Source organism: Oncorhynchus mykiss, chromosome 14 (assembly GCF_057628025.1).
Source record: "Oncorhynchus mykiss isolate SJ-2025 chromosome 14, ASM5762802v1, whole genome shotgun sequence".
NCBI classification, from domain to species: domain Eukaryota; kingdom Metazoa; phylum Chordata; class Actinopteri; order Salmoniformes; family Salmonidae; genus Oncorhynchus; species Oncorhynchus mykiss.
Genome location: NC_143035.1, coordinates 34,853,167 through 34,877,665, shown reverse-complemented (window position 1 = coordinate 34,877,665; position 24,499 = coordinate 34,853,167). Strand labels below are relative to the sequence as shown.

The 24,499-nt window shown below is 47.1% G+C and overlaps 1 protein-coding gene across 2 annotated transcripts in view; it reads right to left on the bottom strand.

Annotated features, from left to right (window-relative positions):
* The window catches only part of LOC110489176 (histone-lysine N-methyltransferase, H3 lysine-36 specific), a 47,835-nt gene extending 23,566 nt beyond the window's left edge, over positions 1 to 24,269 (bottom strand). Inside the window, exons 1-15 of one of the 2 annotated variants that reach the window (XM_036943387.2) lie at positions 23,980 to 24,269; positions 21,202 to 22,106; positions 20,657 to 20,798; positions 19,473 to 19,645; positions 17,166 to 19,203; positions 16,519 to 17,067; positions 14,609 to 14,763; positions 14,318 to 14,512; positions 14,094 to 14,216; positions 13,800 to 13,923; positions 13,215 to 13,415; positions 7,251 to 7,430; positions 5,136 to 5,292; positions 1,435 to 1,640; positions 1,073 to 1,185 (exon numbers count right to left, since the gene is read on the bottom strand). In XM_036943387.2, coding sequence (XP_036799282.2) covers positions 1,073 to 1,185; positions 1,435 to 1,640; positions 5,136 to 5,292; positions 7,251 to 7,430; positions 13,215 to 13,415; positions 13,800 to 13,923; positions 14,094 to 14,216; positions 14,318 to 14,512; positions 14,609 to 14,763; positions 16,519 to 17,067; positions 17,166 to 19,203; positions 19,473 to 19,645; positions 20,657 to 20,798; positions 21,202 to 22,089 — 5,244 coding nt within the window. In that variant the 5' untranslated portion in view covers positions 22,090 to 22,106; positions 23,980 to 24,269. Of the gene's footprint in view, positions 1 to 1,072; positions 1,186 to 1,434; positions 1,641 to 5,135; positions 5,293 to 7,250; positions 7,431 to 13,214; positions 13,416 to 13,799; positions 13,924 to 14,093; positions 14,217 to 14,317; positions 14,513 to 14,608; positions 14,764 to 16,518; positions 17,068 to 17,165; positions 19,204 to 19,472; positions 19,646 to 20,656; positions 20,799 to 21,201; positions 22,107 to 22,746; positions 23,359 to 23,979 lie in introns of those variants that run through there. The other variant, XM_036943386.2, reaches the window with a different exon arrangement.
* Between the last annotated feature and the right edge of the window lie 230 nt (positions 24,270 to 24,499).

Genomic DNA, 24,499 nt, shown 5'->3' with positions numbered 1-24,499 from the left:
TGTGTCTGTAGAGTGGAGGTTTAAAGGGACAGTACCTTGATGTGTCTGTAGGGAAGAGGTTTAAAGGGACAGTACCTTGATGTGTCTGTAGAGTGGAGGTTTAAAGGGGCAGTACCTTGATGTGTCTGTAGGGAGGAGGTTTAAAGGGACAGTACCTTGATGTGTCTGTAGGGAGGAGGTTTAAAGATACAGTACCTTGATGTGTCTGTAGAGTGGAGGTTTAAAGGGGCAGTACCTTGATGTGTCTGTAGGGAGGAGGTTTAAAGAGACAGTACCTTGATGTGTCTGTAGGGAAGAGGTTTAAAGATACAGTACCTTGATGTGTCTGTAGAGTGGAGGTTTAAAGGGGCAGTACCTTGATGTGTCTGTAGGGAGGAGGTTTAAAGGGACAGTACCTTGATGTGTCTGTAGGGAGGAGGTTTAAAGATACAGTACCTTGATGTGTCTGTAGAGTGGAGGTTTAAAGGGACAGTACCTTGATGTGTCTCTAGGGAGGTTTAAAGGGACAGTACCTTGATGTGTCTGTAGGGAGGAGGTTTAAAGATACAGTACCTTGATGTGTCTCTAGGGAGGAGGTTTAAAGGGACAGTACCTTGATGTGTCTGTAGGGAGGAGGTTTAAAGAGAGAGTACCTTGATGTGTCTGTAGGGAGGAGGTTTAAAGATACAGTACCTTGATGTGTCTGTAGGGAGGAGGTTTAAAGGGACAGTACCTTGATGTGTCTGTAGGGAAGAGGTTTAAAGATACAGTACCTTGATGTGTCTGTAGGGAGGAGGTTTAAAGGGACAGTACCTTGATGTGTCTGTAGGGAGGAGGTTTAAAGATACAGTACCTTGATGTGTCTGTAGGGAGGAGGTTTAAAGGGACAGTACCTTGATGTGTCTGTAGGGAGGAGGTTTAAAGGGACAGTACCTTGATGTGTCTGTAGGGAGGAGGTTTAAAGGGACAGTACCTTGATGTGTCTGTAGAGTGGAGGTTTAAAGGGACAGTACCTTGATGTGTCTGTAGAGTGGAGGTTTAAAGGGACAGTACCTTGATGTGTCTGTAGAGTGGAGGTTTAAAGGGACAGTACCTTGATGTGTCTGTAGGGAGGAGGTTTCTTGTCGTTCCTCCTGTCCTCCTGAAGCTGTCTCATCTCCTTCTCATCCTGAAGAGCTTTGAACCGCTCAGCAGCTTCATTCAGAGCTGAGAGGAAACGGAAGTTAGCATTGTCAACTAGCTAATACATCTGCAAACTTTCAGCCCTGCCATATGGTACCTGGAAACATCTCTATTGTTTAAGACTTGAAGAAAACATTTAGAAAGTGCCAAAATAGGCAAAAATGCATTTTAAAACACTAAATAGGAATGGTTCTTTGGTATTTCTTTCTAAAAATGAAGTATATTGTTTCCATATATCCTATTATAACCAGGTAAAGGAGGTTTCTTTCTAACCTTTCTTGTAGATGGCGTCACAACCCTTCCCCATCTTGTCCTTGTTGTTGGCATCTCCCTCCATGTAAGGGAAGACTCGGGCCTGGTAGGTCCAGGCGTAGTCCTTAGAACCAAAGAACTGAACGGGGAACTCCCCCACCTCGTGTTTCATACGGAGGATGTTCTCTGGGACGTTCTTAGGAAGACACACCTCCGCAGGCCACCACCTGAACAAAGGAGAGGAGATACAGATTTTTACATTATACACTGATTATACAAAAACATTAAAGAACACCTGCTCTTTCCGTGACATAGCTTTCACCTAGATTCACCTGGTCAGCCTATGCTCCCTTATTGATGTTAAATCCACTTCAAATCAGTGTAGTTGAAGAAGAGGAGACAGGTTAAAGAAGGATTTTTAAGCCTTGAGACAATTGAGAAATGGATTGTGTATGATTGCCATTGAGGGTGAATGGGCAAGACAAAATATTTAATACTTTGAACTACTTTGAAATACTATGGTAGTAGGTGCCAGGCACACAGATTTGTGTGAAGAACTGCAACGCTGCTGTCTTTTTCACATTCAACAGTTTCCTGTGTGTATCAAGAATGGTTCACCACCCAAAGGACATCCAGCCAACTTGACACAAACGTGGGAAGCATCGGAGTCAACATGGGCCAGCATCCCTGTGGAACGCTTTCAACACCTTGTAGAGTCAACATGGGCCAGCATCCCTGTGGAACGCTTTCAACACCTTGTAGAGTCAACATGGGCCAGCATCCCTGTGGAACGCTTTCAACACCTTGTAGAGTCAACATGGGCCAGCATCTAGGGCTGTGGCGGCCATGACATTTTGTCAGCTGGTTATTGTCATGCAAAAGACTGGCGGACTCACAGTAATTTACCGCTAATTAACATAAACATGTTTAGCATCTCCAAGCAACCAAACCTGCTGATGTGCCTTTGGAAGATCTACATTTTAAAAAGGAGAATAAATCCATTTAATACACACCATCACAGTAGATCCTTTATTTATTTTAGGCAGATCTAAAGATTTCAGAAGAACAGGATATGAAATTGGCGTACTGTATGTTATCTGGCTGTGCTCCATGCCGTAGGCTATAGGCTTGTTCATTTAGCAGACAAGATATTGTTTAGAAGTTCCGTGCCATTATTTTACATTATATGATTTTATAGTAAGAAAAATATATAATTGAACATGGCTGAATAATATAGGATATTTTTCCCCATTCCGGTGCGAGTGCTCTTATGAACTGGCTATGTCAAACGTAAACAGAATTATTTCGAACAGGCCCTATACACTAGATTTAAAGTTATTTGGCAACTTTTTTAGCTGTGAATGATACAAACCTTTGAATTTTGTAGAAATCAAAAGATATAGTCTGCATGACGTGACTATAGACTATTGACGATGGACGATTTGAGAAAATAGTCAAATAAATCTTGTGATCTGTCCCTTACCTCAGACTGCATACGCTGTTCTCTCATCAAGTCATCAGATTTTTACCCATCTGTCACGTCCTGACCTTAGTTCCTTTTTTATGTCTCAATTTTGGTTTGGTCAGGGCGTGACTTGGGGTGGGCATTCTATGTTTTGTACTTCTATGTGTTTGGCCTGGTATGGTTCCCAATCAGAGGCAGCTGTCAATCGTTGTCTCTGATTGAGAACCATACTTTATATAGCCTGTTCCCACCTGTGTTTGTGGGTAGTTATTTTCTGTTTTCTGTTTTGTTTCACCTGACAGGACTGTTTCGTTTCTTACATTCTCGTTGTTATTTTTGTTTCGTGTTCTGTTATATTAAAATATTAACATGGACACTTACCACGCTGCGTGTGGGTCCGATCTTGACTACTCTTCCTCAGACGAAGAGGAGAATCGTTACACCATCAGACTATTTTCTATTTAATCTCGTCTTTACTAATATGTAATGTTTGTATTTTTTCGATTTAGACCGTCCCATTATCAAAGGGGCAGGAACAGGGACAAGGGAAAGAATAAGTGTTGTCCACATGCACTCAAATAGCGAATGGAGGCCTTTCCCACCAGGTAGGCTACTTACTATATTAACCTCCTGTATCAACCACAGGTCGAGGAACATGCAGCCGCTGCTTCCCGACAGGTGATATTCCACCCAAACTCTGTGTATGTTATGTGCTTTCCAACCCTGTTCCTGCAGCTACTCTGTGTTTCATCTGGGAAACCAAGTGAAATGTGTTCAGGAACATCCACAGTAACATGTTTTCACGACGAAACATATTTCACTAAACTGTTGACAGGCTCTCTCTCTCTCTCTCTCTCTCTGCGTGCTGAAGAAAGGAATGAAGGAGAGAGGGGAGGAAATAGAAACGCAAGGTGGTGAGACATCCTGTAGCTAAAAGGTAATGCGTCAGCCTATTAATAAATGACCTATTACCAGGCTATTCAAAATCTGTAACCGTAGGCTTAGCCGCCCCACACAATCATTGAGCCAACAGCATCGCCTAGGCCCAGACTCATGAACGTTTGAACCATAACATAAGGTAACCATGCATAATAACACAGCCTACACTCAGAGGCATTACTACAGTATAGGCTAGACCAATTATGTACCAAAGACATCTTAAAATCAATTTGGTTTTATGTTTTTCTACTCGGTTTCAACCTATTGATGAACTTCTTTCTTCAAATATGCAGTAGGATATATTGCATAACGGCACAATCATTATTTAAATATTTTTTCCCCCTTTCTTCATCTTCAAGGTTAGTCCTATGAATATGCATCAACTCTAATATGCATATGGTTGTTTTGAATGAATCATCACCTTAGAAAGCGCTGTCCATTTTGTTGTTGTTTGGCTTTGAAACAACATGCACAACGACCATGTTTTACACTCAGTTTCAACCTGTTGTTGAACTTCTTTCTTCAAATTGATCAAATCACAGTGACATGAGTTTTAAAAGAATGATACTGTTTTGATGATCAGTGTTTGATGTGATTTTATAATTGTATTTGCTTTGATGTCAGAGTTGTTAGAGACAATAGAGCCCCTGAGTACTAGGCCATTAGGACCTGATGGAGGGACAATAGAGCCCCTGAGTACCAGGCCATTAGGACCTGATGGAGGGACAATAGAGCCCCTGAGTACCAGGCCATTAGGACCTGATGGAGGGACAATAGAGCCCCTGAGTACCAGGCCATTAGGACCTGATGGAGGGACAATAGAGCCCCTGAGTACCAGGCCATTAGGACCTGATGGAGGGACAATAGAGCCCTGAGTACCAGGCCATTAGGACCTGATGGAGGGACAATAAGAGCCCTGAGTACCAGGCCATTAGGACCTGATGGAGGGACAATAAGAGCCCTGAGTACCAGGCCATTAGCAACCTGATGATAATTAGCAATTTGAGTACTACCAACGCATGTTCAGAGCGCATAAGAGGAGATTACCGTGACTCAATGGTCACATAGAATTTTAGTGCGGTCATGACTCATGACTGCCGGTGTGTCGGCAACTCAATGTTAGGAAGATGTTCCTTATGTTTGGTATACTCAGTGTAGATGCAGATCATACACACAGATAGAGATTCTGATCAATAACAACACGACTGGGTATCAGGTTCTGCTCTTGAGCTACTTTTTTTTTATATGTTGACATGGGATTAAAGTGTCACTCAGTTGGTTCTGACCAATACTATTTCTACAGAACAGTGTTTCTTACTTGTATCTTCCCACTTTAACCCAGAGGATGTCCTTGAAGTGTGGTTTCTTCCCGGCCTTGCAGTCGTTGCAGAACCAGCTCCCCTCGGGCATCTCGATGTTCAGACACTCTTGGTGGAAGGCAGCAGGACAAGACTCGCAGCACAACAGACTGCCCCCTGCAGGGAGAAAGGAGAAGGTGCAGCTCAAACACCAAGTCAACCAGATCTGACCCAATGACCTCAGGACAGGAGGCTGAATGCTTATTTTCACTTTGTTTCACTTCAATCTGTTTAACTCTGTGAGGAGCGTAGGTCCTCCACATATGATTTCCACCACACTCCTACTCCTGTTATTACTCTACTTCTAATAACAATACCACCACATTTGTACACGGGTTCCTTCCTCCTTGCATAATGGACTCTGCAACACTGACAACACTCAAATCAACCAACCAATCAAGTCCAATTTATCAAGAAGGGAGCAAGTAGTAGATGGTTAATGGTTCACTGTCTCAGGCAAAACCAATGAGTTGTGGCGTTCTGCAGGGGAGCGTGCTTGGGCCTCTGCTGTTTTTATTGTATATTAACGATATGAAAGATGCTTGTTCTTGCCGACTTTTTCTTTATGCGGATGACTCTGCACTTCGGGTGTCTAACAAAAGTAAAACTATGTTGGAGAGAATACTTAGCTTATTATCTCCAAGTCATTTGCTAATGGTAGTAAGCTATCTCTGCACTTAGGGAAAACTGAAGCAATTATTTTTGGATCCAGACCTAAATTGTGTAGGTCGTCTGAAATCAGAGTGGAGTTAGGGGGTGAGGTGCTGTCTACTAAAACCTCTGTTAGCTACTTGGGATGTATCCTTGATGGAAGCTTGGGAGGTGTGAGCATGGCCAATAAGGTGCTAGGGAAGGTTAATGACAGGATTACGTTTTTGGATAGAAAGACCAAGCTGCTTGATAAGGACTCCATGAAAGTGCTAGCTACTGCCCACATTCAATGCCATTTTGACTATGCTAGTACTTCCTGGTTTGAGGGCTTATCTAAAACTTATGAAGGGGAAGCTCCAGATAGCCCAGAATAAGCTGATCAGGGTAGTATTGAAGGTGAGTCCACATACTCACATAGGCAGGAGCTGCTTTCAGGAACTAAACTGTCTGCCTGTTTGAGGCTAGGGTGTCCCAGATTAGCCTGGGTTTGGTTTACAGGAGTATTTATGGTCCTGCGCCCAGATATCGAAGTGATTACTTTCCCCGTGTTAGGTATGCACACAATCACAGCACCAGATCAGGTGTTTCTGATGTGTGCTTATACGGGTTCAGGAGTAATGCGGGGAAATGCAGCGTGATGATAGTCCATATTTAATGGGATACTTAAACACAGAACAAAAGCAATAAACCGACAGAAAGGAACGAAGACGAAACAGTCCCGTAACGTGAACACTAACACATAGGAACACTGGAAACAGGAACAATCGCCCACAAAATACCCAAAGAATATGGCTGCCTAAATATGGTTCCCAATCAGAGACAACGATAGACAGCTGCCTCTAATTGAGAACCAATCTAGGCAACCATAGACTTACAAAAACACCTAGATAGGATACACCCCCATAAACATACAAAGCCCCTAGACAAGACCAAAACACATACATCACCCATGTCACACCCTGACCTAACTAAAATAACAAAGAAAACAAAGAATACTAAGGTCAGGGTGTGACACTTGTATACTGGAGCCTCAGACTGGAATGAGTTGCCTCTGCCTATAAAAACAATGTCCTCTCTGGGCAGCTTTAAAAATAAGGTAAAAATATGTTTGATGTCCTCTGTGTCCATAAGAATAACCCTTATGATGTAACTGGAATGATGAGATAGATGTTCTTCTTCTATGCTTTTGGTTTTATTATTTCACTGCTATACTGTGTTCCATCTTGTCCAGCCATCTTGTCTAGCCATCTTGTCTCAAGAGGACCACAATGGAAATAAGTCCCAGACTTTATTGTGTGTTATCCTCGATGATTTTATTAATGTGCATGTATGGCTTTTTCCAAGTTTTATCTATGCTTTTTTTTTTTATGGTCGAATTAGTAAACTAAACTAAAACATTAACAGCAACCCAACCAGTCACCAACCTTCTGAGCAGACAAAGCACCAGCTGACGTTGATGTGTTCGTGGTTCTTGTAGTTCTTGCGGGGAATGAAGTGGTTGGGACACAGGAAGCTGTTGTTGGCCAGGACTACGCTGCCCGCCGCCATACAGTAGTCATTAGCGTGGTACGCCACAGGGCAACGCACGCAGCGGGTCAGACGACCTAGAAGAGGAATACAGGTCAAAAACAACAAACACCAAGCATCTCTACAGCCATGTTAGAATCTAGGATCCCATCCCAGACAAGCATCTCTACAGTTAGAATCTAGGATCCCATCCCAGACAAGCATCTCTACAGTTAGAATCTAGGATCCCATCCCAGACAAGCATCTCTACAGCCATGTTAGAATCTAGGATCCCATCCCAGACAAGCATCTCTACAGTTAGAATCTAGGATCCCATCCCAGACAAGCATCTCTACAGCCATGTTAGAATCTAGGATCCCATCCCAGACAAGCATCTCTACAGTTAGAATCTAGGATCCCATCCCAGACAAGCATCTCTACAGTTAGAATCTAGGATCCCATCCCAGACAAACAGACCTGCAGTAATGTTTGTAGCTAATCTTAGTCCTCCAATCACATTACAGGTTTTCAACCTACTTGATACGTTTCAATTCTACTGTAGCAATCGGTTTTCCATCCCATAAAAATCACATTCAAATCGACTCTAACCGTGCCACTTCCAATTGTAAACAGAACCTACAGTGTAGATCTATTTCTCCTCTGTCCTGGGGGGAAGTAACACGGTGCGGTACCTGAGCCTATCACAATAATTCACACAAAATGTCCAGAAAACTGGAGGCCTTCAATACCACTATTTATCATTAATATATGTCAGAGAGATGAACAATTAGCGAATGGACTTGAAAAACAGGTGGTTTAGCCTCCGCTGCCAAAACGCAACCTGGTTCGACGAGAACACGGACATTTTGTCAAGGCAGAAATAAGTTGCTGATACAGCGACACGCTCGGACAGCAGGGAACGCATAAAATCTGGCCTAATGACAATCAGCAAATGTCATTACCCTTTTTGGTGTAATATTCATCACTGTTTGGAGGCTGGAAATACTGAACGTTCAGAGAGGATGAACGGGCGGCAGAGAGGATGAACGGGCGGCCGAGACGATGAACGGGCGGCCGAGATGATGAACGGGCGGCCGAGAGGATGAACGGGCGGCCGAGAGGATGAACGGGCGGCCGAGAGGATGAACGGGCGGCAGAGAGGATGAACGGGCGGCAGAGAGGATGAACGGGCGGCAGAGAGGATGAACGGGCGGCCGAGAGGATGAACGGGCGGCCGAGAGGATGAACGGGCGGCCGAGAGGATGAACGGGCGGCAGAGAGGATGAACGGGCGGCAGAGAGGATGAACGGGCGGCAGAGAGGATGAACGGGCGGCAGAGAGGATGAACGGGCGGCAGAGAGGATGAACGGGCGGCCGAGAGGATGAACGGGCGGCCGAGAGGATGAACGGGCGGCCGAGAGGATGAACGGGCGGCAGAGAGGATGAACGGGCGGCCGAGAGGATGAACGGGCGGCAGAGAGGATGAACGGGCGGCAGAGAGGATGAACGGGCGGCCGAGAGGATGAACGGGCGGCCGAGAGGATGAACGGGCGGCCGAGAGGATGAACGGGCGGCCGAGAGGATGAACGGGAGGCCGAGAGGATGAACGGGCGGCAGAGAGGATGAACGGGCGGCAGAGAGGATGAACGGGCGGCAGAGAGGATGAACGGGCAGCAGAGAGGATGAACGGGCAGCAGAGAGGATGAACGGGCGGCCGAGAGGATGAACGGGCGGCAGAGAGGATGAACGGGCGGCAGAGAGGATGAACGGGCGGCAGAGAGGATGAACGGGCGGCCGAGAGGATGAACGGGCGGCAGAGAGGATGAACGGGCGGCAGAGAGGATGAACGGGCGGCAGAGAGGATGAACGGGCGGCAGAGAGGATGAACGGGCGGCAGAGAGGATGAACGGGCGGCAGAGAGGATGAACGGGCGGCAGAGAGGATGAACGGGCGGCAGAGAGGATGAACGGGCTGCCGAGAGGATGAACGGGCGGCCGAGAGGATGAACGGGCGGCCGAGAGGATGAACGGGCGGCCGAGAGGATGAACGGGCGGCCGAGAGGATGAACGGGCGGCCGAGATGATGAACGGGCGGCCGAGAGGATGAACGGGCGGCCGAGAGGATGAACGGGCGGCCGAGAGGATGAACGGGCGGCCGAGAGGATGAACGGGCGGCCGAGAGGATGAACGGGCGGCCGAGAGGATGAACGGGCGGCAGAGAGGATGAACGGGCAGCAGAGAGGATGAACGGGCAGCAGAGAGGATGAACGGGCAGCAGAGAGGATGAACGGGCAGCAGAGAGGATGAACGGGCAGCAGAGAGGATGAACGGGCAGCAGAGAGGATGAACGGGCGGCAGAGAGGATGAACGGGCGGCAGAGAGGATGAACGGGCGGCAGAGAGGATGAACGGGCGGCAGAGAGGATGAACGGGCAGCAGAGAGGATGAACGGGCAGCAGAGATGATGAACGGGCAGCAGAGAGGATGAACGGGCAGCAGAGAGGATGAACGGGCAGCAGAGAGGATGAACGGGCAGCAGAGAGGATGAACGGGCAGCAGAGAGGATGAACGGGCGGCCTAATAAAGGAGACCTTTGAAGTGATTGTTTGACAATCAGATGAAACCTGATGAAGACAGCTTGTCGAAAAGGTTCAACATAAAATATTTTTGGGATCCTAGAGCGTGCGGCTCTCCTTTATCTTTGAAGTGGTCCACTCCGCTAGTCAGCACCTCGCCTAAATAGGTGTGCGTTTCTTTCGCCTCTTGACAATATAAAACATCATGACTGGTTGTGTTCATACCACAATAAAAGGTCATACATTAAATCAAATCAAATTTTATTTGTCACATACACATGGTTAGCAGATGTTAATGCGAGTGTAGCGAAATGCTTGTGCTTCTAGTTCCGACAATGCAGTAATAACCAACAAGTAATCTAACTAACAATTCCAAAACTACTGTCTTGTACACAGTGTAAGGGGATAAAGAATATGTACATAAGGATATATGAATGAGTGATGGTACAGAGCAGCATAGGCAAGATACAGTAGATGGTATCGAGTACAGTATGTACAAATGAGATGAGTATGTAAACAAAGTGGCATAGTTTAAAGTGGCTAGTGATACATGTATTACATAAGGATACAGTCGATGATATAGAGTACAGTATATACGTATGCATATGAGATGAATAATGTAGGGTAAGTAACATTATATAAGGTAGCATTGTTTAAAGTGGCTAGTGATATATTTACATCATTTCCCATCAATTCCCATTATTAAAGTGGCTGGAGTTGAGTCAGTGTCAGTGTGTTGGCAGCAGCCACTCAATGTTAGTGGTGGCTGTTTAACAGTCTGATGGCCTTGAGATAGAAGCTGTTTTTCAGTCTCTCGGTCCCAGCTTTGATGCACCTGTACTGACCTCGCCTTCTGGATGATAGCGGGGTGAACAGGCAGTGGCTCGGGTGGTTGATGTCCTTGATGATCTTTATGGCCTTCCTGTGACATCGGGTGGTGTAGGTGTCCTGGAGGGCAGGTAGTTTGCCCCCGGTGATGCGTTGTGCAGACCTCACCACCCTCTGGAGAGCCTTACGGTTGAGGGCGGAGCAGTTGCCGTACCAGGCGGTGATACAGCCCGCCAGGATGCTCTCGATTGTGCATCTGTAGAAGTTTGTGAGTGCTTTTGGTGACAAGCCAAATTTCTTCAGCCTCCTGAGGTTGAAGAGGCGCTGCTGCGCCTTCTTCACAATGCTGTCTGTGTGAGTGGACCAATTCAGTTTGTCTGTGATGTGTATGCCGAGGAACTTAAAACTTGCTACCCTCTCCACTACTGTTCCATCGATGTGGATAGGGGGGTGTTCCCTCTGCTGTTTCCTGAAGTCCACAATCATCTCCTTAGTTTTGTTGACGTTGAGTGTGAGGTTATTTTCCTGACACCACACTCCGAGGGCCCTCACCTCCTCCCTGTAGGCCGTCTCGTCGTTGTTGGTAATCAAGCCTACCACTGTTGTGTCGTCCGCAAACTTGATGATTGAGTTGGAGGCGTGCGTGGCCACGCAGTCGTGGGTGAACAGGGAGTACAGGAGAGGGCTCAGAACGCACCCTTGTGGGGCCCCAGTGTTGAGGATCAGCGGGGAGGAGATGTTGTTGCCTACCCTCACCACCTGGGGGCGGCCCGTCAGGAAGTCCAGTACCCAGTTGCACAGGGCGGGGTCGAGACCCAGGGTCTCGAGCTTGATGACGAGCTTGGAGGGTACTATGGTGTTGAATGCCGAGCTGTAGTCAATGAACAGCATTCTCACATAGGTATTCCTCTTGTCCAGATGGGTTAGGGCGGTGTGCAGTGTGGTTGAGATTGCATCGTCTGTGGACCTATTTGGGCGGTAAGCAAATTGGAGTGGGTCTAGGGTGTCAGGTAGGGTGGAGGTGATATGGTCCTTGACTAGTCTCTCAAAGCACTTCATGATGACGGAAGTGAGTGCTACGGGGCGGTAGTCGTTTAGCTCAGTTACCTTAGCTTTCTTGGGAACAGGAACAATGGTGGCCCTCTTGAAGCATGTGGGAACAGCAGACTGGTATAGGGATTGATTGAATATGTCCGTAAACACACCGGCCAGCTGGTCTGCGCATGCTCTGAGGGCGCGGCTGGGGATGCCGTCTGGGCCTGCAGCCTTGCGAGGGTTAACACGTTTAAATGTCTTACTCACCTCGGCTGCAGTGAAGGAGAGACTGCATGTTTTCGTTGCAGGCCGTGTCAGTGGCACTGTATTGTCCTCAAAGCGGGCAAAAAAGTTATTTAGTCTGCCTGGGAGCAGGACATCCTGGTCCGTGACTGGGCTGGATTTCTTCCTGTAGTCCGTGATTGACTGTAGACCCTGCCACATGCCTCTTGTGTCTGAGCCGTTGAATTGAGATTCTACTTTGTCTCTGTACTGACGCTTAGCTTGTTTGATAGCCTTGCGGAGGGAATAGCTGCACTGTTTGTATTCGGTCATGTTACCAGACACCTTCCCCTGATTAAAAGCAGTGGTTCGCGCTTTCAGTTTCACGCGAATGCTGCCATCAATCCACGGTTTCTGGTTAGGGAATGTTTTAATCGTTGCTATGGGAACGACATCTTCAACGCACGTTCTAATGAACTCACACACCGAATCAGCGTATTCGTCAATGTTGCTGTCTGACGCAATACGAAACATGTCCCAGTCCACGTGGTGGAAGCAGTCTTGGAGTGTGGAGTCAGCTTGGTCGGACCAGCGTTGGACAGACCTCAGCGTGGGAGCCTCTTGTTTTAGTTTCTGTCTGTAGGCAGGGATCAACAAAATGGAGTCGTGGTCAGCTTTTCCGAAAGGGGGGCGGGGCAGGGCCTTATATGCGTCGCGGAAGTCAGAGTAACAATGATCCAAGGTCTTTCCACCCCTGGTTGCGCAATCGATATGCTGATAAAATTTAGGGAGTCTTGTTTTCAGATTAGCCTTGTTAAAATCCCCAGCTACAATGAATGCAGCCTCCGGATGAATGGTTTCTAGTTTGCAAAGAGTTAAATAAAGTTCGTTCAGAGCCATCGATGTGTCTGCTTGGGGGGGGATATATACGGCTGTGATTATAATCGAAGAGAATTCTCTTGGTAGATAATGCGGTCTACATTTGATTGTGAGGAATTCTAAATCAGGTGAACAGAAGGATTTGAGTTCCTGTATGTTTCTTTCATCACACATTATAAAAAAGTTAAATGACAAATCTTTACGACGAGACCCACAGAGATCCTACTGAGTTATTAGTGCACAAATGTTGGTGCGCGCATGCACAAATAGAAGGTCTCGTAGGAAGGAAGTAATTCTACTTTACCTCTCTGGTTCTATCAAAGCAGAGTGGAACTGGAACCTACTTTTAGAAGTGCAGGAGTTGAGGGGGTTGGTGATGTGGCAGGACAGACAGACGTGGAGGGAGCAGCGAACCCCTTTATTCTGGGGCTGGGTGGGTGTGTGTTTCAGGATACACTCGTTGTGGTAGAACTTCCCACATACAGGCACCATGCACCTCTTCACACCGTCGCCAGACTTTTTACACACAAAGCACGTGTGGATCCCTGCAATGGAAAGGATACACTCTTAGCTTTGTGATACACCAAAGCAGCTTACATACATTGTGGGTGTAGATACAGAATACCTCTATCAGATGCAGAGATATGGTCTATGAGCATGGCCGTATCACTGTACAGGTGTAAGAACTCAGTAACACAGTGTTAAGTCAAGGTGAATGTGTGTATAGGCGAGGCTCCACCAGGTGTATATGGCTCCTGTATGGTGCCAGGTAGCCTAGGAACCGAAAGGTTGCTGGTTCGAATCCCGAGCTGACTAGGTGAAACATCTGTGCTCTTGAGCAAGGCATTCAACCCTAATTGCTTGGATAAGAGCGTCTGCTAAATGACTCAAATATAAATGTACAGACAGGTGTATAGGTAGAGACTCACCTATAGTGCATTCACTACAGATAAACTTCCCTCTGGGGGCTTCGGATAGGCTGATACACTGCAGGTGAAACGCCCCACAGCACTGGCCCTCACACAGCAGCAGCTCACCTGTCCTCTCACACACCTGCAAGACACACACAGATATATTGTGTTACGATACTCTCAAATCTCATTCATCACTCGGCTATTGGGAACGTCTATTTCTAAATTAATGTGATGAAAGCCTGGAAATCAAGGTTAGAGTTTCTGCCTCCACAAAATAGAAAGGTTGTGGCATGTTGTTGGTTGACCTACCTGACAGACATTCTCCTTCATGGACGCAGCTCCTCCTTTCTCTGCTGTGTTCTTCTTAGTGCTGGAGACCAGGGACCCTTCACCAGGTAGGGAGAAACTGTCATTCAGACCAGGAGAGAACACCTGGAGGAGAGGAGAGGTTTTATTACATAAGTTATTACACCGCATATTGGTTAAGGTGTGGGGGCTTAGGATCCTGTTTTACAGTACTGGTACAACTATACCTCAGGTTTGGGTGATCTCTCTCCGTTGGTGTGGCTCTCTCCTCCCACCCCAGGACTGATCTTCTCGGTCTCTTCCTTGGGGGTGAGGAGCACCGTAGGGCTAGACGGTCGGGCAGGAGAGGAGCCCTGCAGAGAATCCATGCTCTCTGGAGTTGTCACGCTGGATACAGGCACTTCTTTCTTGACAGACTTAACCTGTCATAGAAATGAGATAATTAGATCCGTTTCAGAGTGGTACTGTGGCAGTATAGTTGCGTTAATATGGCTGTTGATTAGTTCATTCGGCCTTACCTGAGTGTCCCCGACTTCTGTCTTCTCCTCTGTCTGTCCACTCTGCTTCTTCAACTCCTTCTTCTTTGGAGGACTGAGTGACACTTCTTCTATGGTGCATTCCAGGACCTTGTGAGATGGCTTCCTTGGCCTCTTCCTCTCCAGGGATACTGGGGCTGGGGAATGAACAGACATTTAAATACCACAAATCTACTGTATATGAAAATATGAGGATTTGTTTTCATTATCATAACTACTTTACCAAAATATCTACTTTCCCTACAGAACAACAGTACTCTCCCTATGGAACTACTCTCCCTATGGAACTCCTCTCACCAATGGAACTCCTCTCACCAATGGAACTCCTCTCACCAATGGAACTACTCTCCCTATTGAACTCCTCTCACCAATGGAACTCCTCTCACCAATGGAACTCCTCTCACCAATGGAACTCCTCTCACCAATGGAACTCCTCTCACCAATGGAACTCCTCTCACCAATGGAACTCCTCTCACCAATGGAACTGCTCTCACCAATGGAACTGCTCTCACCAATGGAACTGCTCTCACCAATGGAACTGCTCTCACCAATGGAACTGCTCTCACCAATGGAACTCCTCTCACCAATGGAACTCCTCTCACCAATGGAACTCCTCTCACCAATGGAACTGCTCTCACCAATGGAACTCCTCTCACCAATGGAACTCCTCTCACCAATGGAACTCCTCTCACCAATGGAACTCCTCTCACCAATGGAACTCCTCTCACCAATGGAACTCCTCTCACCAATGGAACTACTCTCCCTATGGAACTGCTCTCACCAATGGAACTGCTCTCACCAATGGAACTGCTCTCACCAATGGAACTGCTCTCCCTATGGAACTGCTCTCACCAATGGAACTGCTCTCACCAATGGAACTGCTACCGATGGAACTCCTCTCACCGATGGAACTCCTCTCACCGATGGAACTCCTCTCACCGATGGAACTCCTCTCACCGATGGAACTACTCTCACCGATGGAACTCCTCTCACCAATGGAACTCCTCTCACCAATGGAACTCCTCTCACCAATGGAACTCCTCTCACCAATGAAACTACTCTCCCTATGGAACTACTCTCCCTATGGAACTACTCTCCCAATGGAACTACTCTCCCAATGGAACTACTCTCCCAATGGAACTACTCTCCCAATGGAACTACTCTCCCAATGGAACTACTCTCCCAATGGAACTACTTTCCCTATGGAACTACTCTCCCAATGGAACTACTCTCCCAATGGAACTACTCTCCCAATGGAACTACTCTCCCAATGGAACTACTCTCCCAATGGAACTACTCTCCCTATGGAACTGCTCTCACCAATGGAACTGCTCTCACCAATGGAACTGCTCTCACTATGGAACTGCTCTCCCTATGGAACTGCTCTCACCAATGGAACTGCTCTCACCAATGGAACTGCTCTCACCAATGGAACTCCTCTCACCAATGGAACTCCTCTCACCAATGGAACTCCTCTCACCAATGGAACTCCTCTCACCAATGGAACTACTCTCACCAATGGAACTACTCTCACCAATGGAACTACTCTCACCAATGGAACTACTCTCACCAATGGAACTACTCTCACCAATGGAACTACTCTCACCAATGGAACTACTCTCACCAATGGAACTACTCTCACCAATGGAACTACTCTCACCAATGGAACTACTCTACCAATGGAACTACTCTACCAATGGAACTACTCTCCCTATGGAACTACTCTCCCTATGGAACTACTCTCCCTATGGAACTACTCTCCCTATGGAACTACTTTCCCCAATGGAACTACTTTCCCCAATGGAACTACTTTCCCAATAGAATATATCTGCCTCGTGTATTACATAAGACATAATTGCCGTATGAGACACGTTTTTGGAGATGTTGCTTACCAGAGGGCAGAGGAGGATTTGTCACATCTGATGATGTTGATTCAATAGAGAAAGAGGTCACTGCTGAGGGTTGTTTGGATAATGATTTTATAACACGGTGGAGGACATCTTGAGACAGACTCTGTTTCAGCCCTGCTCGGGCCTTGGTGCTGGCTAGCTCTCCAGAGTTAGGGTCAGGGGTCGTGATGGTTGGCTCTCCAGAGGTAGGGCCAGGGGTGGGGCTGGCTGGCTCCCCAGAGGTAGGGCCAGGGGTGGGGCTGGCTGGCTCCCCAGAGGTAGGGCCAGGGGTGGGGCTGGCTGGCTCCCCAGAGGTAGGCCCAGGGGTGGGGCTGGCTGGCTCCCCAGAGGTAGGCCCAGGGGTGGGGGTGGGGCTGGGAGTAGAGGTGGATGTTAGCAGGGCTGGGCCTGGAACTGTGGAAGGGCTCAGAGGAGTTTTGGAAGATTCCAGAGGTTTCTTTAGTTTTTTCTTCGGGGAGAAGAATTGTTCCTCCTCTGTGGATTCCAGCAGTCTTTTGCTGGGTTTCCTGAGCCGTTTGTTTTCAGAATGTGCTGTGGGAACAAATAACCAATCAACCAAATCAATCTCTAAAAATAAAAAAGCTAACTGTTGACATAAAACACTGCTGGTACTGAAAGCCATGGCTTACCTGATGTGTCATCTTGCTTCTCCATCCCCAGGTTCAGATCATGGGACCTGATGTGGTCTGGTGTCCCTCCCTGGCCATCTATGTAGATCCCATTCACCTCCACAGGCCCCTGCGGTGAGGCCACCCCACCCAGGGCACCTGCATCCTTCCCTGGCTTCACCGGCCCCTGCTGAGCAAACGTCTGCCAGCGCTTCTTAGGGGCCACTTTGGTACCCAGGCTCTTGTCGAGGTAGGATGAGGAGTTAACAGCTGAGGGGACAGGAGGAAGAGGTGGGCCGAGGCCAGGCTCAGCCAGGTCAGCGTGCCCAGAGACAAACTCCCTCCCCCAGGCTAGGTCGGCCATCTCGGGAGAGAGACCAGCTATGGTGGCCCGGAGTTTGGCTGGAGGCCTCGGCTTCCTCCGCTGCTGCTTCTCTACCGCGTTCGCCACCATCTGAGCCAGCACTGTTTTCCCTTCAAGTTTGTACGTTTTGTTTTTTATGATGGGTTTATTTTTAGACTTGGGTTTGGCCGGTGTTCTCTTGGTTGTTGGCGAGCTCGCATGCTGGCCGTTTTGGATTTTGGTCCCCGCTGGCATCCAGTCCCCGCCAGCAGCAGCATTAAGGGGGTCGTCTGGTGGTTGGGCGGTGGGTATTACCATGGGTTCTTCCTTGATGAGGTCTGGCAAGGGAGGCATGGTCAGGGGCTTGCCCTCTTTCTCCCTGGTATCATGCATGTCCTTCAGGAGCATCAGGAAAGTACTGAACTTGTAATTAGGCTCAGGTTTAAAGTTAGTGTTAGAGTCCCCAGAGTCTCTCTCCTCCTTCACTAAGGATTTGAATGACAGCTCCTTGATATCTTGGAAAGTGTCCATGGGAGAGAGAGAGGAGGTGGAGGAAGAACAGGAGGATATGTCTGAGACAATGTTCTCTTCCTTGACCTTAATAGAGGGTATGACAGGCTTACTGGACCCTGGAGTCACATCTTCAGTGTTTTTCCATGATCCGTTGTGGAGGTGCTTCCAATCAGACTCGGGCTGTTTTTTAGGAGAGCTGTGACTAGCAGAGGATCTGGCTTTGTCTGGTGAAGAATCCCTGCTAGTAGAAGACTCTGTTCTGATCTGAACGTTATCGCTCACATCATCATCATCATCATCAGAAGAATGCACATTAAGCCTATCGTCTCTCAAGTTTTGGCTTGAGGCCAGCAGAGCCTCTTTGAGTTCCGTCTCCTTCTCTGCTTTCAGGGCCCTGGTCATCAGACGTCTGCTGGCAGGGAGATGCAGAGACTGCTTATCACGATCGTTTTTATTCGTCAGCTCAGAAGAGCTGCCCAACTTCTGTTTTGACTGTAAAACATTTGTGTTTTTTGTAGTTCTGTAATTTAAAAGAGATTTGTTTGCTAAACTGCTTGGAGATGAGGATATAGGTACTACATGCCTAGGAACCACCATGACCACATGCCTGTCTTTGGTCTTTTCAGGAGGAGTAGCCCGCTCCTTCTTGCCCCCTTTCTCTACCTCCTCTTGTGAGGGTTCAGACGGTTTCTCTGTGTCTTCTTTAGCAGGTTTCTCAGACCGTTTGGGACGCACGATGGTTGGTACAGAATCCAGGTCTGCGTATGGAGAGTCCTTAGGATCTTCTTCTTTCAGTGGATCAGCTGCGGCAGCAGGCATCTGGTTGGCCAAGTCTAGGATGCTTAGTGACTCTGTGGGACTTGCAGCTATATGACCAAAGATCTCTGCCAAACCCTTCCTCTTCTTCTTCTTCTTCTGGCAGGGTTTCTTTTTGCTGCTACTGTCGTTCGCTACGGCCAGGTCGGCAGCAGGGGGATGTTTGTTTCTGTTGGGGGGAGGGCTGAGGGAGGGGGGTGCAGTGAGGTTAAAGGAGGAACAAGAGGGGGCCTCGGATGTTTTTTCATCAGGCAGTGGGGAGGACACCCGCTCTTCACCGTTAAAGGCCATGGAAGAAGAGACAGCAGTATTCTTCAGCAGGTCAGGTAGAAGAAACTCAGCTTCCAGCACACTGACTTTCCACGACTCCAACAGACGCTTGGGTATCTACAGGGGAGAGATGACAAACATCTGGACAAAAGTGGTCAACTGTCAAAGATGTCCTTATTTCTAAACTATATGGAGTTGTTGTCTTTGTGGAATAGACCGTATTAGAGTTTAATCTTCCAGATATGTTTTGTGAGACACGCAATGAAACTATTCTGCACCTTTACAACGACAAAAGCGATTTGTGACTTTAAACATCTCTACTAACAGCAACACACAATGTGAGCTAGATTAAAAGCAACAGGAGTTGACAGTCTGTGGTCAGTTACTGTGTATTTGTAGTCCTTTTCCCTCTGTTTCCCTCTCCGTCTCAGCACAGGCAGATCTGTGAACTGCTCTCCTCCTGTGAAGGGGTAGGTAACTTTCCCAGGTACCCAGGCATGGTCTGCCATCTCCGCCACAGTCTCCACGTAATACATACGACAAGGGCGACGACTGGGGACTGGAAGAACAGAAAACAAAGACAACTTGTTTTAACATTGATACAAAATGTTATAGGAGAAACTCAAAAGCGTTTAAATGCTTGTCATTACACAAAGACAAATTGAGCTGATACATTGAGTTGAAGTAGTTTATAGATAACTGTCGGAGGATGCCCCCATACTATTTGCCCTTATATACCACAAACTATGTCAACTTTGGAGTGATTGTGGACAACACATTTTAGATCCAGGTGGTTATTTATTCTCTCTAGCTGTTATATCCCCCACAGAACCCAGAGGAGAGCTTCCCTTCCTTCCCCCACAGAACCCAGAGGAGACCTTCACTTCCTTCCCCCACAGAACCCAGAAGAGAACTTCACTTCCTTCCCCCACAGAACCCAGAGGAGAGCTTCACTTCCTTCCCCCACAGAACCCAGAGGAAAGCTACACTTCCTTCCCCCACAGAACCCAGAGGAGAACTTCCCTTCCTTCCCCCACAGAACCCAGAGGAGAGCTTCCCTTCCTTCCCCCACAGAACCCAGAGGAAGGCTTCACTTCCTTCCCCCACAGAACCCAGAGGAAGGCTTCACTTCCTTCCCCCACAGAACCCAGAGGAGAACTTCCCTTCCTTCCCCCACAGAACCCAGAGGAAGGCTTCACTTCCTTCCCCCACAGAACCCAGAGCTTCACTTCCTTCCCCCACAGAACCCAGAGGAGAGCTTCCCTTCCTTCCCTCACAGAACCCAGAGGAGAGCTTCACTTCCTTCCCCCACAGAACCCAGAGGAGAACTTCCCTTCCTTCCCCTATAGAACCCAGAGGAGAGCTTCCCTCCTTCCCCCAAGGAACCCAGAGGAGAGCTTCCCTTTCTTCCCCCAAGGAACCCAGAGGAGAGCTTCCCTTTCTTCCCCAAAGGAACCCAGAGGAGAGCTTCACTTCCTTCCCACTTATAATAAATGCTTCATGCCCTGACATAAGAATATACCCATCCTGTGATACGTTTAGATCCAAAACCAATAATACAACTTCCCACCTTTCATGCGTGTGTGTATCCCCTCCAGAGGATCTATGGTAACTCTACAGGGCCACCAGGGGCGGCGGTTGAACTTGGCCCAGACCAGATCTCCCTCCAAGTACTGCACTGCTGGGAGGGGCTTCTTCTTTGGGCTGTTGGACTGAACAAAAAAATAAACAAAGGACTTATTACACAAATAGGATCATCCCTTTGACAGTTGAAAACTCTAATGGTAAAAGGGATTTCTTGTATCTTATTATATGTTATTCAAAAATTATTTGTTACATCTCAAATTCAAATGTGAAAGAAATACTGTTATCAAATCAATATTATTTTGCTTAATATAAAACTAGCCTATATGGTTGATCAGCATATAGTGTACGCAAAATTGTAAAAAATCTAAATATCTTCTTGACAAATACTGTTCCAGGAGATAACACAGTATTTACAGAACTGGAGATAATGTCAGATATCTTTTAGAGCTACCCAGGATGCATCTGCCCCAAGGGTTAATATTATTATTATTGTTATTATTATGATTATCAGTAAGAGAGGGAACTCACATTAGAATTGGTTCCAACAGGTGAGATGAGACCATTGTCATGTGTGTCTCCTGTCATCTCACTGTCACTGTCACTGTCAGAGTCCTGGTCCATACTCCAGCCATCCCCCATGGACATGTCAGGCAGGGCACTGGGGCTCAGAGTAGGGTCCAGTTCAGATAGACTCTTAGACATCAGGTTGAGAACAGAGGGTTTGTATGTGCTGTTATGGCCTACCCCTGAACCAGAAGTGGTGTTAGAGTCTGTGACCGTTCTGTCTCTGGAGGACTTCGAAGAGTGTTGTTGAAAAGGTACCAAATCATCCTCCTCATCCTCCCTGTCCCCACTGTCAAACAAGGTGGACTCGAAATGCAGGTATCCATTGGGGATGGGGGAGCAGCGTTCCAAACTATCAGAACTAACAGGAGAGAAACCGTTCTGATCCTGCATGGAATCCTCGCAGGGTTCTGTCTCTTCGTTATCAGTAGAGGGGGGCAGTCGGACCAGGGGAGCCCCAAAACTAGAGCCTCCCACTGGGCTGTGAGAGTGCAAATGGTTCCTGGCATGGAGGTCCTTGGGCTGGGTCCCGGGTCCCAGATCAGACCCAGGTCTGTGTACCATAGTGGAGAGATCCTGGAGCCTCAGCAGAGGACTGTAGCAGTGGGGCCTCTCCCTCTCTGCCTGGTTATACCCGTAGCTAGGTGCCTGTTTGAGGGCAGAGGTTGACAGTTGCATGGCCGTCGAAGGTTGGTCTGTTGAGCCACGCTTGGCGCCGCTGTTGCACTGGTTTCTATACGAAGTGGTGGAAACTGAGAGGCGATTGGGGGGCCTCAGCTCTGGCTGGCCTGAGCTGTAAGATGTGGCTGAAGCTGAGCCGCCCCGAACAGCCCGTCTGTATGAAGAATTCATGTTGTCATGGCTCCTTCCTGTCATTGTAAAAGAAAATGCAGGTTAGGGTGGTTGAGGTAAATCTTCTAGCAAACAAACAGGTTTTTCCTATCCAGCTTACAGTGTGGTCAATTTATGGTTCAGACTCATGCACTGTTTGAAATAGCTACAATATTACAAAACAATTGTTAAAAAACACAAGAATGTATATAAACCATACTGTCTGTGTGTAAATAACAACTCACATTCCACGCGACAATAACACAAAGAAAGACTACCGCATAGCCTACACGTAATAATACGACATTTGCATGGCTTCCCCTCTGAAGACCGTCCGTAGTGGCAGCAGAGAAGACAAAAAGATCAGGAAAACCCAGCGAGCGACCGGTGTGCTCTGCCCCGTTCACAATAAAATCATATCTACTCGTTCTGTTTTTTAATATCAAAATAGAACGATCGCAAATACTGAAATGATAGATCTGTGCAACATTGATCGCGCTGCCAACCTGACTGTCTGTAGGGGAGTCAATACAGTCAAAGCCATCATACAGAATGGCTCACACAAGTAGCCTACACAGAGCCTATAAACCGACATAGGAAGCATCCATTCTAACTCACAAAAGGACGGTTCAAAACGTTTAAAAACATCGTCTGTTTTAAAAAACGCAATAATCTTACCATTTGGAGGTCGGTCACAATAACACCAACTGCGGGTCTTTCAGATTGGGGCATGAAGCGTGTGTTTTTTTCGATTTGTGAAAGCGGATCTGCACAATCCCAGCAGTAGCAGCAGCACTAGGCCAAGAAAGACCAACAGCTCTCATTCTCTCCCCTTCACCTCCTGTCCTATCTCACCAGCGGCGGCCTTTCCAAAACAGTCACCAATAGACCAAAGAAAAATGTAACCTTCCATTTTAGTGCATAAAAAGTCAGTGTAGCGTACACCACCTTAGTCCCTAGCAATTACAATATAATTTTTACTACATGGTTGTTTTGCGGGCTGTCGAAATGCCCCTCCAGTTATGTTAAAACAAACCGTGCTAGACGGACTGGCTGTGTTGGCGAGCAGAGCTGAGCAACCAATCCGCACAGCCACCCAACCCCCCCGTCTGCGAAGCCGCGGATCACAGCACATCGGGCCCGGGCACTCTCTCAACCTATCAGTCCTCAGTCACTAGAGAACACTGGTCTACAGTCACACTGACGAATCCAGATGTAGGCTACTATATCCCCTCATGTGTTTTAGTCAACATACACGAAACCCTTGGCTAGATAAAGACTATTTAATATGGGGTTATGTGAGTGGAAGGTCTGTCACATTGATAAACCATTGCGCCATTGGTTTCCTTATCCCAACAAAGGCGTAACTTGCTTCCTCCATTTTGGATAGCAGAGAGGTTGGAGAGAGTGATGATTCTGTGACCACAACGAACACGGATCAATAGTTCGAATGTGGTCGACTGGAAAACAGCGCAAGCGGATGCGGCCTAGTCAAAGTTTTAAAATAGACTATGCGCCATATTGCCTGACAGCAGAGAAAATAGGCCATGTCCGCAGCAATACACATGTCAATGGTGGGGGGCAAAGCCCTGACTAAAGTCGGACCCCTGGACACCATGTCAATGAGGTGCAATATAATATTGTTAATTCGGCTAAATGCTTATCCGTTTTTTTCCGCGTATCCTGCAATAAGTTCGCATTAAAAAAAGAACAATGACAGCAGCCTTTAATAAAGAGAAGAATACGCCTTGCATAGTGGCCACACAAAAGGCTCGCCATACTTGCAGTCGTGCCCTACTGCCACTGTAAAAAACTCGCTTCGCACAATACCCATCACTGGTACATCGAAATGACAGTTGTCAAATAGGCTACAGACATTATTTTATAGCCAATTCTAATTAGTCATATTACCTGATAGGATATTTGCCTCGGCTGCTCTTCATTGATGACCAATCTGTAGATTTGTAGCTTTATGAGGCCGTCGCTCAGAACGTAGGGCGAAGAGAATGAACATACAATGTCAGAGGACAAAAATAAGAAAATTAGTTTAGATTTTTTTTTCTCTCGAAGTGGCCCAATGTTTTTATGTTGAAATTATATTTAAAGGTGTTGTTCTTTTTTTTCCTCATTCAATATTGGTTTCTCAGTTCTATGAGATTCACAACAGAGGCCATATGTAATTCTAGGCCTATGTAAAACACGATACCCAGGTTTATGTACGTAAATCTTCTTAGAAGAAATTATTCTAGGATGCGAATATCAGGATTAAAACAGTATTTCTTATATTTATTTTAGAGTGGTTGGACATGCAATCAGTGTTTTATAAAGGTGGAGTCCACTGGCTCATATGGGGGACCTGGACCCCATGATATGATAAGATACAGATTTTTGTCTACACTTTACAAATGGAAATGATCTACACTGTTGTTTA